Source organism: Scophthalmus maximus, chromosome 2 (assembly GCF_022379125.1).
Source record: "Scophthalmus maximus strain ysfricsl-2021 chromosome 2, ASM2237912v1, whole genome shotgun sequence".
NCBI classification, from domain to species: domain Eukaryota; kingdom Metazoa; phylum Chordata; class Actinopteri; order Pleuronectiformes; family Scophthalmidae; genus Scophthalmus; species Scophthalmus maximus.
Genome location: NC_061516.1, coordinates 15056543 through 15076084, shown reverse-complemented (window position 1 = coordinate 15076084; position 19542 = coordinate 15056543). Strand labels below are relative to the sequence as shown.

The following is a 19542-nucleotide window of genomic DNA, read 5'->3' as shown; positions in this document are numbered from 1 at the left end:
GTCTTTTAACCCGAGTATTATTTGGGTTTTTTTCAAAGGCAACTATTTCTGTTCACATTTGTCGCTCGTACGACACAAATGAAACAATCATTTACTGCTAAGTGCTAACTTCCGGTCACTGCCATAAGGGTGACGACACGGAAGTGAACTGTCACATGATTAACGGCACTCAAAAAACTTTTCTTTCTTTCTTTACATATTTGTATGTACAACATTTGATATTAAACAATAATGCTTAACATTATGCAGCGTCAACAAAAGCAATTTTTATGACGTATTTTGATGGGCCCACTCTATAACATAAGGTCACAAGGTTGATGTTGTACTCAAATTGATAGAAATTCACACAAACACACACACACACACACACACACACACACACACACACACACACACACACACACACACACACACAAATCATCTTGGTTCGTACTAAAGCCCTGTATATTGATTGTTTTGATTTTTTTTTTTTTACGTTGTATGTGTTCTGCTTTTATTTTGAAAATTGTGTTTTGTGTCTTTCACTAGCTTGTTGCTGTTGCGTTCGTCCCCTGCAGCGCCACCTGCAGGCCGCGGCGGTTCACCGTCAGTCAGATCGTCTTTCTACCGACGGGACACGGAGGGTAGGAGGAGGGTAGAGGAGACGGTGAACCCTCCGCAGCCCGTGAATGCACCGACAGACAACGCCGGGCTTGTTTCCCAGTCGATCGCTGACAGACACACGAGTCGAAAACATCGCTGATGAGTCCGGAGGATGGGACAAGTGTATTTGCTGTTGGCAGCGCAACACTTCGCCATGAAGACCGCTTCATGTTACCGATGCCGTGCTTTCGATTCCCAGCAGCCCGCCGCTCGGACCGTGTGAGTTAAACGGTAGGTTGGTGGGTTCATCATCTTGAGGGGTTTTTTTATTCATTAATTCATTTATTTATTCCAATTCTTTTTTCCTAACGCATGGTCTATGTTTGAGATTTGTGCGTAACGTTAACGCACATTTCAGTGCGTTGGCTTCTGCTCGACACGCGCGCGCACGATCTGTGTTTTATTGTGACCCTAAACAAGCGAATGAAAGTCAAGCAGGTGCGTGGTTCCCCGGTGTATTCCGGGGTGTTCCCCAGTTATAGCGTGTGAGCACCTCTTGAATCATGATGGCTGACTTGTCTGTTTGCGGCCACTCGCAGGCTGAAGGGAGCCGATCTGCTCTGACTCGACAAGCCCCTGATATTTCCACCTGCACCCGGCGATATGAGAGTCTCCGGGAGGCGGTGATGGAGTCCCCGGAGCTGGGCTGGCTGTGTCTGGTGGCCCTCTTTCTAGCCTCCTTGCTCATCGTGCTGGCATGGCTGCTCCGGTACTTGCAGACTGCTCTGCGGCTGTGGAGAGCCAGGAAGACCACCGGGCAGGACAGGGGAGCACCGGTCCCGCAGCATCCCTGCCTCGCACGGCCCCGCCAGAGCCAGGGTGGAGGTGTGTGGGGCTTCCTGAAGAAGCTCCGCCCGGACCGGGATGGAGGAGCTGCAACCGAGGCCGGGGTCAAAGGCTTGTTGACCTCCCTGTTCTCCTTCAAGTCCTTCAGGGAGAACTGGCAGAGAACCTGGGTCAAAGCTCTGAACGAGCAAGCCTGCAGGCACGGGGTGAGTGGATCATTTGACAACCTTGTGGTGGTGAACAGGAGGAAGTGAGAGCCAATGGCAGTGTGTAGAGGAGCATGCCTAAGGTTACTCAACTTAGCAGGGGCATAAATAGTTAAGCAAGGGCATGTTGTTATGCCCGTGTGTGTAGGCAGGGAGTTGGTGTGGGAGCTGGAGTGTCTAATCGGTGAGAGGATGGGGGGGCAGAGACTTGCGTAACAGCTCTGAATCAATGCAGACAAGAGGGGAGAGGCAAGACCAGTCAGCGTAGCCACAGTATGAACACCCACACCTCTTAAAAATAGTCTGACACCCAGGCCCGTGGGGGGGGGGGGGGGGATGTTTGATCACAGTGTGAAGAGGCAGAATCATTGTTGTCGCTCAAGGCAAAAGAAAGGTTGACTCACCTTTCTCATAACCTTTGCTGTTGGGATTAAAGCAATGTTACAACCCTGCTTCGGGGGGGGGGGGGGGGGGGGGGGGGGGATTCAGCGTGGTCAGTACTGCAGACAGGTTGATAGTCAGGCACGTGTCCACGGCTGAGGCTAAGTTTCGAAAGGTCTTTCTCCTTTTAGATAGTTCCTTTGATGTATCACAGTCAGATGATTCCACTGGAAGAGAAGATGGATCCTTTATCCCCCAAATATAAACTGTCTGCGTGCGTGCGTGCGTGCGTGCGTGCGTGCGTGCGCTGACTTAAGAGATGAGTTGGCTGGGAGTTTAAAGGGATCAATCCACTGCAACCGATTCTGATTTCTCACACTTGGAGCTCAGCCTGACGCTGTAATTGATTGGTCATTGTTGTAGCTCCTGAATTAGAAATTAGTCTAACTTGTTCACCAATACATGATCTCATACAGGATGCGCTCAAAAATCAATAGTATTTATCAAACAATTGAAATTCCATAATCTAATCAACTGATTCTTAAGCCCAGACTGAGACCAAATCTATCACCTTTAAAAAACCAAAAAAAACAACAATCTATATGCTGCTCACACAAAACATACCTTCCCATCTCCACCTGACCTACATATACTGGAACATATCATGTGCTAAGGGTCTATATGCATATTCTCTGAATACTCAGGTCTCAGTGGTTCTGCCCCTCTTTATCATATTATGGTAGTAAATGTGTGTGTGCCAACTTGGTTATCTTACAATGGTCTAATAGGTTGACCTCATTGTGACCTTTTGTTGCTCTCAGTTTTTTGGTAACTGAGAGCAACAAAAGGTTAACATCCCTGGAATGTTCAGCGAGAGAAATTAGACTGCATGTTTTATGAATATCATTCTCTGAAGGTTTAATCTATGGGTTTTGTTTTATATATACATATTTATTTATTTGACCTTTTGGATTATGAGGTGCTTTAAAACCCAAGGACAAGAACATGTAATGCTGACAATAGTTAGCAGGCTTTTACGCAACAGCAATAACGTAATATGTGTATGATTCTCCAGACTGTGTAAATGCATCAGGGGCAGAGGAGACAGAGACATGCTGGCCCTGTGGGTCGGTCCATGTTGTGTTTAGTTTGTGAACTGAGAGTGTGAGCCAGAGCTTCCCGAGCTCACTCATCACAATAACATATCTGTTCGTCATTGTGTCTGTGTGCACAGCAATCTGTTATTCATAATGTGTCTGGGGCGCATGAAAATCACTTGTGAGTTTGTTAGTGAAAACTTTTAACATTACACTCGGATAGCAAATTACAGAAAAGACACTGCAAAGTTGTTGTTCACTTTGTATTCTGGTTTTTCACCTCCTCCCTCAAAACATGACTGAAAATACCTGCTGTCTGGGTTTGTGGAAATATGGTAGAAGAATGCCTTTGCTTCTCGCATACAGAAAGCACCTGTCACCTGCCAGGCATGTTGCTGCAGCCACATCGAAAACAGACACTAGAGCAGCTTCCCAGCCTGTAGTCACGTTCTCTTCTAACTTGCATTTCATGATTATGTTTCTACATCGGACAAAACATGAGCTTCCCTGGAGGAGCACAGCATGATGAGGATGCGGCTTCAGTGTCATCGTGTGGGGATTAGCACGCAAATCCTTTATTGCATTAACCTAAGTACTTCTCCGGCATTTAAGATTGATGGTGACAGAGGTCTTTAAATAATTATGTTGAAATTTATCCAAAGAAAAGGCAAGTTGATGGAGTGTGCAAGGAAAAGGTGAGGCAACAAACAGGGTTCAGCTTAAACCCTTTTACTCTGCAGGCTCCACTATGTTTGGTCAAGCAATAGAGAACCTTGTGAAACCCGTTTTAATAAAGAATTGAAACTGTGTTGAAACTGTGCAGTGTAACTGGAAATTTGATTCCAAAACGAAAATCCTATATATAAAGCCAAATGGAGGAGACAGTGACAATAAATAGTAAGAAAAACTAAATACTACATGTTTCTTAGAATAATGATCCACACACCGAACAATATTTCTCATGATCATGAATGAACAGTTCAATGTGATTGACCTCACCACACATTAACTTCTTCTCTCCTGTGCTTGAGCAGCAGAAACAGTCTGACATCACTTCAGCTTCTCTTCGTCATAGTTTGAGCTTCGTCGGCAAAAGCGCAAAAATAGTCACTCATTAGTAAACATGATAACTCCTGTGATTATTTACATCATGTTTTTAGGCTGACATAAAATTTAGAAAAATATTTTGATTGGATCTTCTTTTTTAGTTGTTTGAGCATATTATACACATTTCACTTGGAAGAATGTCACTTCCACATGAATGCGCTCGTAACTGGATAGGGAAACCCAGGGTTGACTGAGGCAGTTGATATCCAGCTTCATAGCGCAGGTTATCAGGACGGCCAATGTTAGGTTAAGTCAAACCAGGTAACGAAAACCTATCCTGGGTACGTTGAACTCGCTTCATAGTACAGGCTCCAGCAACATGTCCACATTCAGTTCTGCAGGTAAAAAGTGGGGTTCATCAGTGTGTTGTATAGGAGTGGGCAATATTACCTCACAGTGAGTAGAGAGTCTTGAGCCTAGCAGGTGTTGGTGTGGGAAAGGAACAAATATGATATGCAGACAGACGGGTGTAGCTGGCGAGTCTGGCTCATCACATAATTCTTTTTAATATTAAGATGCTTATAAGATTATTTTGAAACGTGATATCCCTTTCATGACCTGGCTTTCCTGCTTGAACAACACCTGTAATTGTGTTTCAGTCACCGGGGCATAACTATTACTATCTTGATAATCAGCCCTTAAAATGACAGTGAAATACGGTGCCACTGACTTTAGAAAAGGTGCAATTGCTTTCCACTGCCTAAAAATAGCGACACCTCATTTTAAGACCAACACTTCCATGGGCACTCAGACGGGTGCAAGTGCATTTTATATAAAATGCTCTTGCTGGATAAAAACACGTGCGCATATGTGACGTCTGGCATGCTCGGTGAAAAAGTGGTGATTTCCTTGGAGTTACCAGCTCCCTAGATGAATTTAGCGTTGTAATCTAACCACAACAGCACATCTGATTTTCCCTCCTTCACCTCCGGACAGTAATCCCATGATGCAGCTTGTTCCATGACTCAGTTGTTTATCCAGAGTAAATGTCTGTCTGTTGAAGTATTACTGCAGCCCCGGACTATAATCTTGCCGTGGCAGATTAAAGTCCATATCAAGTTTACTTGAGCTATTCAGATGCCTCTGGCCGGATTAGTTTGTGGAGGAAGCTTGAAGGACTGGACAAGGTTGACCTTGCCCAGACCCGCGGATCACAATAGCATCGTCAGGCTGTGTGTGCATCTGCAGCTGGGCTCAGTGAGTGGAACGGGAGGCGTAATAGAGCATAAGGAAGTTCCCTGTCCATTCAAGATCTGCAATTATAAAGATCCCAGTGATTAGCATGAGGCCACAGTTCACTTCTTTCCTCTCTGACTGTGAGCTGCTGGTAGATGATTAATCTCTGTCATTATGCTCAAGTAGATTTCCTTCTTAACGACAGGGGATGTGAAGCACTCGGCACTCATTCGCTATGATAGCACAGGAAACTAACCGTTTTATCACCCAGTCACATGGATTGAAATGTGTCAATTTTTACTACAACAGGAAATAATGAACTATATTTATTAAAAACGTTCAGTTGCAGGCATTGATCTCCAAGGCTGCTCCTTTGACACAGCATTTATAATTTAGACAAACACAATGTAGCATACCGATTTCTATACGATACCTTAATATACATTGAAGTAATGCTGGAACACTTTTTACAAAGCTTTTTTGTTAATAATAATTTGTTCATAATTTAGTAATAATAATAAAAATAAGTTTATTTCTATAGTGCTTTTCACAGACACATGTCACAAAGTGCTTTAAATAGCAATAGTAATACAAGTAATAAAATAGTCCAATGTACAATTACCAAACACAATAAAAGCAGTGCAAATACAAATAGAAATGAAGAAATATAGTTAAATAAAATGAACACATATGAATACATACCAAGTAACCCAAAGTTATGTTAACATTGCTAACAAACAAAGCCATTTCTTCAGTCGCACTGCTAAAAACCCATTAGTAGTTGATTTTCTACACCACTAAGCTTGTGGTGTGCTGTAGTCCGAACCTTAGATACACGCTGGAGAGGAAGATGAGGGTCAACTAAAGCCACGAGGGGAGTGTATTTCTGGTTGACCCACATGCTTTCAGAGGCGTTCAGCCAGTCAGACCCAAAGGGGGTGACGCTGACAAACCTGAAGTGACACCATGGATGTCCTCGGGAATGGTCCCATTCCACAAATACCCCGCACATGCACACTCAGTTGAACAGCGGTAGTTTACAAGGACAAATCTGTGGTCATGCTGCAAGCATCGGCCTCTCCATGACCAAATGAGCTCGGTAGCTTTTGCCAGGAGGATAAACAACACCACAGTGCACCAGATGGCCACCCATCAAGCCAATGATGTAAAATGTCTAAGTAAACTTCCTTTGAAGGAATAGGAATCCATAAATTTAGGTATTCTGTGCTTTACCTAATAACCAAATTCAATACCGGGTGAAGGCTGCACCATCATGTCCCAGCTTCCAAGCATCTATGCTCCTAAACATCAAACTAGTATTGTGGTAAACCCCAAAAAACCTACAATGCTGGAATTTTGGTGCAGCCCGGATAGTGATTATTTTACAGAAACTTACAAAGACTGAAAATCAAATGACTCACCCTTCTCTCATATCTTGGCAAGCCTACGTTGCTGTGCGTCATGAAGTAATTTGCAAATCTAAAAGATGTCAGTCTCTTTTTGTCATGCATTAGCCTGTTTGACAGTTAAAAAATTGTAGTACATTTAGGTCTTAAATACTTGGGGGGTTTTCAAGTTGTTGCTGTGAGGCGTCCGGTGGTCTAGAAGTTAAAACACAAACCAAATAATTTAATTTTTAGTGTTGATTCTGGGACCAGGGCCCTGTGATGCGTGTCAAGCCCCACTGTTTCTGCTAATATTTTCTATCTATATATCTACACTCCCATCTGTGAGATGGAGTGTACAAAATCATCTAGAAAAAATTCTAAACTTATTTTTTCGCACCTTACCTTTTTTTGCAAAATGCATGGACTCCCCCCCCCCAAAAAACAATGACACTCAGGAGTATTTTCTCAAAATGTTGTACTTGCTATATTAGCCTAAGTACAAATGAACCAGTCATGTTTGACTGCAGTGACACACACACCCAGTCATACACATATACGGGGCACACACAATGACAGTCCTGAGGTGAATGGGTTATCCTAAAGCCCCACAATCTAAAATACTGTACATCACAGCGTATATTTGTTCTGCACTCCGCACGTGAGGAATGGCTGGGTGACTGAGCAGTTTTAGAGGCTCCAGCCAACTGAAGTTAAAACACAGCCGGTTGTATGCTGTAGTCATGTGACTGCAGTGTTGGTCCAGGGAATCTAAGCTTGCGGCATGGCAGTTGGCTTCCTGCCCTTCTGGCTGGAACACTGACACACACACGAACACACTGCCCCGCCTCATCTGTTGTGTTTGATAGAGATTGGACTGGGACCTAGAAGAACATATGCCCTGACAATAGGGGATTTGTTTTCTCTCGCTTGGATCTCCTGAGCCAGTTAAAGCCAACCAGTGTAACAGATCCTCTGGCGTGCACACACAGACACACTCACACACACAATGATAGTAAGCCATTAGTGTTTCCACAGTACCACTGTATTGTTTGGATTGTCTTTGAAGTCCCGCCTTGCTGTAAGCGTGACTAAGCATCGACTGCATTGACTGCATTGACTGAACCTGTTTATTGAAAAGTGTATTAATACTTCTACATTATTACAAAAGCTCATATTAACTTGAATGTACTCCTTACCACCCTTTGGTAAAACATATGTTGTAATTTATTTGCCAGTATCTTCAGGCACTATTCGACTAAGTGCACAAATCCACAAAGCTGCCTGGGCTTGAAATCACATTTGTACTTCGCCATGCATTGTAAACAATACAATAAATATGATGGCAACATGAAAGAGTCTGCTTATCAGTTCATGCACATCTTCTGCACCAGACTTTAAACCTTGGAATACTGAATCTTTTGCATAAGAAAATAATCTTACACTAATATTCTCACATTAGCAGCAATGTTGTTCCTTTTCTTTTTTGAGGATTACAAGGTGTGATGAATGCATGCATGTGAATATGCTGCCAGGATTGTATGCAAGAGATCATCCAATCACTGGTCTTTTACATGTGTTGCAAAACATGCTTAAAATTCATGTAAGTTCATTTGCATTTTAGTTTAAATTATACAGCAGCCGTTTCATTTACCAATTGACTATTACAAGGACCATGACTAGCTGCTTCAACGCTACAGTACAAAACCTTTTATTTCATTTCAAGTTGCTCTCTTCTATCCCTTATGTAATATTTAGGACATTCGCTATCTTCCCCTGTCTCTCCCAGAGCTCCATCCAGATCACTTTTGACAGCAGTCTCCAGTTAAATGCTGCCTCCGCAATAGAAAGTGTGACCTGCACCGACCAATCCACACACAGAATGGTAAGTTAACTTTGTGGCTCATGTTCATTACAGCTGCAATAAACACAGGGTTTAGGGTTTAGTCAGTCACTCAGTGAACCTTTGTCATGTGAGATTCACATTGATACACATGGATTTTATTAGTCTCAGAGAAGGTGTGATGGTATTTTGTCGGTAACGAGCATTTTTCAAGAATCACGAACATCTAGACTGTTTTTTACAGGTTTTGCAATGTAAATGTTGGGTGGACACGGTGACATTTCCTGTGACGGTCACCCAGCAGTCACCTGCTGCTGTTTCCATGGACACCTATCAGATCACTACAGCACCTATGGTGACAAAGGTACAAAAGCACACCACCTGGATTTTTGCAATTTGCACATTTGAGGGCAGGCCTCTAAAACAAATGAAAATGTCAGAGCCCCATTTGCATTGTTATTCAAATGTGTACATTTACACAAAAAAATCTCATTTAATCCCATCCTGCCAACACGGTCACCACCCTTAAATGTGTGACCTTAAATAACCTCTGTGTTATTAGAAATTCTGTGGCTGCAACTCATAAATCATGTGGCATCTTGTCTTGGAGATGTTTTCTCCCTTTAGTAACTGAAGAAGTATTCATGATAAAAAGGATTTTCCTTTTGTACTTCTCTCCTCTCACTGTCCAGCATTCTAAGAAAAATGTTCAGAGAACTGTTAATCATCCAGAAAGTGGCCTTGTTTTTACTATATTATCAAAATGCAATATTGTACCCATTAGTTATCGATTCAAAAATGCTACACTTGAAATTCAAAGTAGTAGTAGTATTTCACTTCAGTAATCTAGGATAACTGCAAGCCTGTTAACCGGCGTTTTGGTTCTGTGTTTAAGGTGTTTTCCAACCCAGCTCTCATCTCTCTGTCTCAATCAGGTGGTGGTGTGTCTGGAGGAGGTGGAGGACGAGGGTTTGCTGATATCCTGGACTCTCTCCAAGCAGCCCTCATTTTCTCTGACCGTGTCTCCATGCAAGCTGCGGAGACAGGTGAGAACATCTGATACTGCTACCGCCACCCTCTTTACAAACCGGAAGGTTACATGCAGTCAAAAAAAAGGAAATACACATTACAGTACGCAAATCTTTCTGAGTCTGTGGTCACGCTTTCTGCCAAATGCTCTTCACAAATCTCTGTCAACATGTAATGTAACATGTAATGTTTTGCAAAGTCACTTTCAAGCCTTTTAAACTCTTCATGAGTCATGAAGGAAATGCCGTTCTTTAATGTCGTTACATAAATGTGTGTGCCATTGTCTTTTGTATGAGACTGCTACAAAGACAATCAATAAAGTAAGGAAAAAAACTTTATCTGTTTTCACCACTGAAGACGGAGCTGCCATGGATGCTCACTAAATCTGAACAAAGGTTTAGATTTTTAGACCACTTGTTTAGCCAAACGTAAATATTAGGATTGATTTACGGTAGGTGCAATGCTTTTTGAACAAACATAATGTTTTTTAAAATGAAGCAACAGTAAAGATCATATTCCATTTGCTTCTCTTGGATATTTTTATTAGTAAGCTCAGGCAAAACAATGCATTGAAATGACCAGTTTGTGTCTAAATGTCAGTTTGCGGGCGTTCCCTGCTACAACGTGTACCAGTTTATCATCAGGGAGTAATCAGTTGCTTCTTTTTCTTCGTAGGCCACTGAGGGTGGGGCAGACATGGGCATGATTAGGGGACTGATAGAGGACACTCTGTTCAGCACCCAGCCAGCCATGGTCCTCAACCTCAAGACTTGTGCATCCAGTCCTTCGGTGAGAAATTGTTTTTTTTCCGCAAAGTTAGGAAAAATGACAGGATGCTGCATTATAGATCCTATGTTTGAACATGGTTTAGCTAATGAGATCTGCAACCTCCTTCTGTTTTCTCCCAGGCCCCTATGGACCTTCTGTCAGTGGGATTGAACTCTGTTTCCCAGAGTGTCTTGGTACGACGACTACAGCTCAGGCAGCTCAGTGCGACCTTGAGTAAAGGTCAGATTTTTCCCTTGGCGTCAGATTATTTCTGTCCAGCTTCCTGCTGATTTGCCAGGGTCTGACTTCCTCGCTGTGTGATTGCAGGTCAGTGGTCTACATCAGAGGAGCTGTGCTGTGTCCTGAGCTTGGACCAACCCACCACAGAAAGGACAACCAGCTTCCTGCCTGTGCCCAGTAACCACAACACCCCACTGGAGTGGAGTGAAGAAATTACTCTGTACGAAAGGCATCTGTGATATCAAAGTGCTGTTGATGTGTTGTAAATGTTTACATTCAAATTAGGTACTAATTTCGCATTAGGGGTTTCACTTTAAATCTAACACAGCTGTTTTCTCTGTGTTGAAGGGAGCTGAGCCCAGAAACCAAAGAGCTGAGAGTCAGACTTCTGGAGCACAATGGCAAAAGGGAACGTAAGGCAATGCTCAATAGCAATTCAATACTGGCTGCTGTTCAGAAACCTGATCAGCAGAAACTTTTAGATTGGCTAGGCAAAATCATCCTTTGCTTGAAAATGCACTGCTTGCAGGCTCACCGTAATGAAATGTGTTAGCGTTTTAGGATGTCTAAAATTTCCGCAGTGACTTCCATGCTGTTTCTACAATTGTGTTTAGACTTTCTTTCTGTTGGGTAGAATTCCTGCCGGGTCACGCCTGCATCACCTTGGATCTGCGCGACAAAGTTTCCAGCGGACGACATATACTGTCAATAGGCCCCGGCCACGGCTTGGCACCAAGCGCTACTATCACAGCAGAAGTGAGTGGCAAGATGCAAGGCATCACTGCAAAATGATAGAAAACTGCTTCAAAGTTACTCTCATGCCTTAAAGTGTACAGTTACATCTCAGTCGGATATCTGACATAAAGTAAGCTGGAACGAAACAAAAGGAAGAGGCAGCATTGTAAAGATCATTGTCATACCTCAAATAGTTGTCTGAGATCTCTTCTGGCCTTTTCAGCAGCCAGCTGGTTGTCTTTTTTTCTACTTATTTCTTCAAAGAGAGCATAATCGTCTGCTTTTTTCCCATTTTATTTTGGTACAGTACCTGTTGTTCTCTAAAATTAAGGCAAAAATAACCTACAGGAGACACGATAACATCTCCTGTACTTCTCTACCCCTCCTACGATCTGTTGTAACTGATAATACATAATCCCTGCAAGTCCAAATATCAGTTTGAATAAAGTGCCCACCTCTTTAATAAACTGCCCTTTTGTTTGATGACCTGCCCGCCCACTCTACACATTTTGAATGTGGAATGAAAAATGCGAAGCCCTATTAAATGTGAGCTTCTGACTCCATTTTCTGCTCGACTCCACCAGCTGCTGTATGTGGAAACAGAGGAGCCTCAGAGCACCCACAATGCTTTGCCACTCCTTTCTTCCCTAACCCCAACCAAGAAAGTTGACGTGGACCGAACCATCATGCCAGATGGAACCATCATCACCACTGTCACGACAGTCCAGTCTCGACTTAAACTGGAACGCAGTCTAGGTTAGTTGACAGAGTCAAGTGTGAAGTTTCTTCAAGGGATTGTGCACAAGTAGAGATAAACGAATGTTGCGATCATTTTAACGATGACATAAAATACTTTATGACGTAGAATAATGATTCCCTTCAGGTGATTCCCCTCTGCGTTCACCATCCAAAGTGGAGGTGACCGAGAACAAACCCACCGTCCTGTCTGATGGCAGAGGCAGCACCAGCCCGAACCCAAGCAGTGAGTCCTCGACCGAAAGGCTAAAAGTTGTTTTACACGGCAGATGCAAAGTAGGATAAGTAACAAGCTGCAGTGTAACACCAGACAACAGGAACGCGCTTTTCAGTATCCATCATGTACTGTTCAAAAACTTCAAGGTTTAAAGACAGGTGAACCCAGGAAAACTACTTACTTACTATACAGAGCAAAGTACAAAAAAAAATCTAATTTTAGATAAAAGACTGATCTTTTTTTTTGTTTAATACAATACTATTTTGTATATATTCCTAATAAATCATACATTTCCAGACTGCACTGAAACCAAAATCAGTTAATTCAGGTGAACATTTTGGGAAAAACAGCATATCGCAGTTCACTAGTATTGTGCTGATTTACATATTTATCCTTTTGCTGCTCAGAGAGCAATCGCCTCTCTAATGGCCTGGATCCTGTTGCAGAGACGGCCATTCGCCAGCTGACGGAATCCGCCTCCAAAGTAGCACGGAAAACCCCGACAAAAAGGAGCACACTGATCATCTCGGGCGTGTCAAAGGTCAGAGAATGGAAACTGTCGAATGCAGTGGGAATTTGTGGCATCAATGGTGAAACAAAACTACTGAACTCTTCTTCCCTGCATTTTAGGTTACAGTATGTTTGTGTGCAACTGTTTTGATTTGTCATTCACGAACAAAACGTACTACTTGAATCTAAAATGCAGTGACATTGAACCAGGCAAAATGAGTTTGATCTAAATTTAGTCCACGCTCACGGCCCCCTGTTGGCGCATATCATAGCAGAATGAGGCCTCTGACCTCATTTTTGCCTGAAAGCCTGTAGAAATGAATTCAGTGCAAGAGGCTACACTGAAAACCGGAAATTTGTAACAATTCAATATGTAACACCCATCAGGTTCCACTCTCGGAAGATGACTGTGCGTTATCCAGTGGCTACGCTGCAGCCATGGATGCAGCCATGCATGGCAACCACTTCAAGGTGGGGCATCACCAAGACCCAGATGAAACCACACCCTCTGACGTGTCGGAGCGTCCATCAGTGGATGATGTGGAATCAGATACTGGTTCCACTGGTGCCTTGGAAACCCGCAGCCTCAAAGACCACAAAGGTACAGTAACACTGTCATCAGTTTACAATTTGGTCTTTGCATTAAAATCATCAAAGGTTAAGTTCAGTTTCTATCAACACTCTTCATGTCTTACCCTAATGATAATGTCAGCTTTATTTCATTTTTGCAGACTGTTTGATTTCATGTTGCTCCTTCTCTTGGAATTGGAAAATATCTTTAAATAATGTTTTGTCCCAGTATATTTCACATGCAAACAAAGCTGTTATAGCCTTACAAAGCATCAGAACTTCAAGTGAGCAATCGCTAGACCCCTTTATACAGAGCTCCTGCTGTATTACCGTTAAGAAGACCCCTCATTAGGCCCCTTTTGCATGTTTACATTGAACCAAACAAAGTCTGCATAAAGCTGCCCCAGTGTGTGGTTCATAGATATCATGTCAGCCTCCTGATATCAGAGATGTGGGCTGTAACACAATAGTGTTGGTGTTCTGTCCTGCCATGCTGGCTCTCCCTTTCACACATAATCAATCCAGCTCTCAGCTCAAATTGGTGTTTTACCATTTATAAAGGAACCAACACACACACACACACACACACACACACACACACACACACACACACACACACACACACACACACACACACACACACACACACACACACACACACACACACACACACACACACACACACACACACACACACACACACACACACACAGTAACATTCCCACCTTTAACAGTATGTATAACAGGGCTTCAGATTTTCAGGCCATATAGCACAACTTATTCTCAAGTCCTGCTGCTGCCCTCTGGAGGCCATGCTGACTACCAACCAGACAAAAGTGGTTTTGAATGGAGAAGTGCTAAATTCAATTTGAATATAAATGTCCTAATGGAGCTATTTCATGAAATCAGTCATGATCTCTTGAAATCAATCATTCATAAAACTTACCATTGGGTCATTAGTTTGTGTTTTTCAACAAGGTCCCAATTATCTATCTGTGCTTCCTTCAGTGGGCTTTCTGCAGAGCGGGACAAAGCTGTTTTTTCGCAGACGACATAGAGAAAAGGAGTCCTGCCTCAGCCAATCTCACGAAGACATCTCCAACATGGACATTAACTTCGCTGCTGCAGCAGCCAGCAGCCGTAAAAAGTCCGGCAGCTTCTCCCGGCGTCTGATCAAACGCTTCTCCTTCCGTTCATCAGGCAAATCAAATGGCAAAGGCACTGCCACCAACGGAGGAGCAAGCTCACTGGATAACTAATTATCAATGTGAGGCTAAGACATGGGTTATCCCAACTTAACAGGATTGTTTTAAACCCTCTGTTGGTTCTGTCAGAAGAACAACTAAACCTCGAGTCCAGTCTGTGGCAAGTTGAACACCCCCGGCGGGTTATCACCTGTACACGTTGAAAGGAGGATACCTCTGCGAGGGCTTTCCTCTGGAGAGGAACTACTGCACCTTTAGGACAGAAGTCATATTCAATCACATCACTGAGGTTTAAATGTGATTTTCTATTTCTTTTAATCCACTACTGAGTGAGGAGAGGGAAATAACTACATTGAAATGCTGTGTTTGATTGTGGCCGATTGGTGGAAACTCTGAAACTATATAAAAGGCCACTATAACATTATTGGTTGCACTTTGGTTCCTTGGTTGTATAAAGGTAATTTATTCATTGTGTGGTTCTCATCAAGCAAGTGCTATTTATTTTACTCCCCCAGAAAATGACTCATCATATTTGCATTATCCTGTAAAATAGAGACATTGCTGTTTTTCCATGCACATGTAATTTTAGACACATGGGTTTAAGTGAGTTAACGAGAATCTGTCTTAAATTAGCTGTAATGTTAATTCATAATTGCTTATAAATTGGTTTTAGGATGTTGTTAAATGTTGTATCTAATGTATGAAGCAGAAAAGATAATATATTTGTTGTACTTTTTTATTTTATAAGGGCACTTCCTGTGGAATTTTATTTGAAGTTTAGCTCATAACTGCATTTCAGTTTGGTTTTGAAACTTTACCAGCCAAGATCTCCACAAGACTCGTCAAGCTGGGCAATAAACTTTTTTAAGGTGCGACAGTATTCTGTCAGAAAGGAAAACACGATCAAGTCCTGCTAATCGTTCGTCTTCACTCCGATACGTGCAAAGGTGCATCTAAGCACATTATTAAGTTTCAGTTAATGCTCATATTGACATTTTATTACTGCAATAACTATCATTACAGTGCAGCACGATTGCATATGGTATATTGTGTGAAATTCTGAGACGTGATCAGATCATAATCGAAATATTACAAAACGGATCCTGTTTCATGTAGGATTGTTATCTTATTGTTTTTTTTCTTTTATCTCACACAAGTGACAATATTGCACCAATGCTGCAGGTTTTAAAGGTCTCAAGGAAGTGTTTAAAAATGCTGTACTGAAGCATTGCAAGCAACAAGATTGTCAAAAGTTGATTGTTGTAGTGGACGCACTCAGGGCTAGATATCAGATTGCTATAGCAACAATATGAGAAAACCTGCTGCATCCATGAAAGGCAAACTGAAAAATATAAATAATTTTTTTAATCTTTGTGTTTAGTCAGAAAAAGAAAAAAATATTTGAACCCACTGCTTTAATTATGAGACTTTAGAATGATCAAATTTAATTATTTTGATTGACATTTTTCATGTTTATTAACATAAATAGCTGTTAAAAATCAGAAGGTCTTTGAGCCAATGCTGTCTGAAGGACGGACATGTACCATGTGCTTTAAAAAAAATTAAAAAAAAATGAACCAGTTAAAAATGCTGAACAAATGAACAAAGCCACTTCACTGATTAAGGGACATTATGTGATATGTACAGTACATGTGGCTGGAATGTGAAACAGGGAGTGGTGAAACTGTTGGGATGTGTATAATTTCTGTTATATTTGAACTGTTTAATTTATTGCAAATAAATTATTTTTTAAGGTCACTTGGTCTGTACCATACTCTAGATTACGTGTGGCTCTTTTATTTGCTATTTTTGGAGTTTGGAAATGAGTTTTGATTTGTCCGTCTCCCGACACTCTGAGCTACTTTAAAATGTAAAAGTACATACGACTCATTATTCCAACAGCCTAGGTCTGTTCAATGCTTTACTGATGAACCTACATCACTGGTGTTAAAGTCTTTATTGAATACCATTAGTTATTTATATCCCATATCAATACTTCACTACACTCGCGCCAAAAACTTTGAAGCTGGAGGGAAGATGTCTGATTGGTCTTTTACGTCCACCTCTTTTACAAGACCCTCTCACAACAAGCAGGATGCGCGACGCCTTCGCTCTTTTTGTAAGACGCGTCGTGATTGGTTTGTGGCCAGTAAAGTCAGACTAATAGTCATTGACTTCCTCTTAGCTATGATCTTTCAGAGCCAATCACACAGGACTATGTTCATTCCAAAAGCCAATCGCCTTCTGGGGCGGGACAACGCGTGGGGGTTTATATCCTGGTTGTGTGCGCCCGCTAAGTATTCCGTTGCAGTTCTTTGAACCCAACAAGCAGCTCGTCAAACAACAATGTCTGGAAGAGGAAAAACCGGAGCAAAGGCCCGCGCTAAGGCCAAGACCCGCAGCTCCCGCGCCGGCCTGCAGTTCCCCGTCGGCCGTGTCCACCGTCTCCTGCGTAAGGGTAACTACGCGGAGAGAGTGGGCGCCGGGGCCCCCGTGTACCTGGCCGCCGTGCTGGAGTACCTCACCGCCGAGATCCTGGAGCTGGCCGGCAACGCCGCCAGGGACAACAAGAAGACCCGCATCATCCCCCGCCACCTGCAGCTGGCCGTCCGCAACGACGAGGAGCTGAACAAACTGCTCGGCGGCGTCACCATCGCTCAGGGCGGCGTCCTGCCCAACATCCAGGCCGTCCTGCTGCCCAAGAAGACCGGCCAGTCCGCACCGAGCTCCGGCAAGGCGGGAAAGAAGGCCTCCTCTCAGTCCCAGGAGTATTAGCTTCCGGGGCTAATAACTTTCAACCCAAAGGCCCTTTTAAGGGCCACCCACTCGTCATCGAACGAGCAACGTTCCCTTTTAGTTCATGTCTCGTTCCTCGACTTTTTATTTAATAAAAGCTTGTTTTTGTAATGGTGGTGTGTTGCCGTTCGTTGTTATGCAGGTGGGAAGTGATTTGCTAGTTTTCTGAGGGGATTAGTTTGACTGTGACCAGCTGGTGAGTCTCTAGCCGTGGAACTGCATGATTCAAATGTTAGGGCTGTAGTATTACCATGGCAATGTTCACCATTGATATTGAGTCAGGAGCCAATCACACGTGAAGCTCGTTCATCAACATGCAGGGACGAGTCAGGAGCCAATCACACGTGAAGCTCGTTCATCAACATGCAGGGACGCCTTACAGGCCATGTTGTGCAACACAGCCTGATGGTTGCCAGCCTGGGACTAGCTCCCAGCATTCCTCTGGGTCCAGGCTGGATGATTGCACTTCACGTGGTCCCTATGAGCGTGACTGTGCATGTAGTGGGTTTAACACTTTAAATTTAATTTAGGAAATGATGCCAGCAAATCCTCCAGTGCGTGGCACTGTAAACTAATCCATATTTTGCTGAGCTGAAGATATAATATTCGTTAACATATAATCCTTACTAATCCTACTGGCTCCTATCTTGAGTACACCTGTCTTAAATGTATACAGGATAATCCCCCAAAAAATTTCAACTTCAAAATTGAAGCCATCAGAAGTGTTTTATTGTCATGTTGAAGGCGGCTCTTGTCAATGTGTGTTCACCCTATTAACATCACTGAACTTAATACAAACACAACATGCAGCTGCAAAAATGACCCTTGTGTTGAGTTGGTGCCTCCCCACAACAGCTTCAGTGAAGACTGTGACATCAACCTTGTGAGGGACAGATTTATCACACGGCTGTTGTATTAAGCTCCCTTAGTTCTAGGTAGAGATGCAACTCAGATGTTGAAAATGGAGGATATGTTAATTTTTTGTTTTTGAGTTGTAGCAGGAGATGCACACCATCTGTAGGGTTTTTATTTGTCAAGGTGTTTGTGTATCCGTGCGGTTAAAGTTTGCATCACACTAACGGATCTTTATGCTCGAGGCTCCAGGTGTTTCCTCCCTGTGACGTGTGGAGAGAACAGCTGCAGGCTCTTTACCAGCATGAGCACGGTGACATCTGATCAAATCCACAAGTCATTAGTACAAAAGGCATAACTATGTGAAGGAACATGACTCATTTATCCCCCAGTAACTCCCTCAAGTTCCAAATTCTATCATCCAAATGTAATGGCTTGTGTGCAAGAAATTACTCGGTCAATCAATTTTTCAAGGTAGAATCATAAGCAATCCCAGGTAGAGCAGTGAGATTACTGTACATGACCATTTACTAGCTGCTTTGTATGAATGTAACTTAGTCAGCTCTCATAATAAAGGATATGAATTAGTGTGGTAGCATTTTAGGTTGGAGTATTTTATCCAGTCTATGGGGGAAGTGGTCTAATGATCATACCTGGCCAGGACAAACCACAAAACCTCAGTTCTTCACACTATTGGGTTGTTAAACAAGAGTCGTATGGCTTCTGACATCTTGCCAAGACAGCTTTGAAGTTCAGTGATCAGTCAGGGGTCATGACAGTATTCATGATGGTAGAGGTGCACTTCACTGACTTGGCCACCAGGTGTCAGCTGTTTCATGTGTGTAAATGCAGGATGTGTACTGTGGTAAGTGTTTTTGTGGTGACTGTTTCCACTGGTAACGTTAAGTCAAACAGTAAAAGAGCTAAACATCTATCTTGAGTACCCACCAGTCCCTCCAACAGTTATACTTAGAGATTCCGTGTGTGGGAGCAGTTCTTTATTGTCCTGTGAGGGAAAAACCTCAAGTAAACTAAAAGGAGAAATGTGGATTGGATAAAAAGAGGAATTTATATTCATTAACCAATTGTGTAGATCAAGTACACGTATTGCACTAGGTACAAAAGAAAATTTGAATCTATTGCACTTTGCCCCGTCCTGTACCTCTCACCTGAGGGGAGGTGGTCGAATGTGTCATAAAGGGGATGGTCTTGGCTCCCTAAAATTGACCTTGCCTTTCTAA

General features: G+C 42.8%; 2 protein-coding genes across 3 annotated transcripts; both read left to right on the top strand.

Moving 5' to 3' along the window:
• The first annotated feature begins 564 nt into the window (after window positions 1-564).
• Window positions 565-16411, top strand: c2cd2l (c2cd2 like). Of its 2 annotated transcripts, none has more exons than XM_035626347.2 (15): window positions 565-873; window positions 1182-1634; window positions 8570-8665; window positions 8868-8987; window positions 9559-9669; window positions 10328-10441; window positions 10561-10660; window positions 10748-10880; window positions 11009-11073; window positions 11295-11416; window positions 11980-12151; window positions 12279-12377; window positions 12815-12909; window positions 13266-13479; window positions 14457-16411. In XM_035626347.2, the coding sequence occupies exons 2-15, from the start codon at window positions 1269-1271 to the stop codon at window positions 14705-14707; spliced, it is 2058 nt and encodes a 685-aa protein (XP_035482240.2). In that variant the 5' UTR covers window positions 565-873; window positions 1182-1268; the 3' UTR covers window positions 14708-16411. The 2 variants fall into 2 exon arrangements, with proteins under 2 accessions (XP_035482240.2, XP_035482239.2); XM_035626346.2 differs by having other exon boundaries at window positions 566-873; window positions 12776-12909.
• Window positions 16412-16918: 507 nt separating this feature from the next.
• LOC118301137 (histone H2AX) lies at window positions 16919-17560 on the top strand. Its single transcript, XM_035626352.2, has one exon. It carries the CDS (start codon window positions 17000-17002, stop codon window positions 17426-17428), a length of 429 nt encoding a protein of 142 aa, XP_035482245.1. The 5' UTR covers window positions 16919-16999; the 3' UTR covers window positions 17429-17560.
• Window positions 17561-19542: the final 1982 nt, after the last annotated feature.

Coding starts and splice junctions, on each gene's coding strand:
- c2cd2l (XM_035626346.2), top strand. CDS start 1,269: ATGGAGTCCCCGGAGCTGGGCTGGCTGTGTCTGGTGGCCCTCTTTCTA. Junction 1,635..8,569: donor AGCAAGCCTGCAGGCACGGG/GTGAGTGGATCA, acceptor TGTCTCTCCCAG/AGCTCCATCCAGATCACTTT. Junction 10,442..10,560: donor CTTGTGCATCCAGTCCTTCG/GTGAGAAATTGT, acceptor GTTTTCTCCCAG/GCCCCTATGGACCTTCTGTC.
- LOC118301137 (XM_035626352.2), top strand. CDS start 17,000: ATGTCTGGAAGAGGAAAAACCGGAGCAAAGGCCCGCGCTAAGGCCAAG.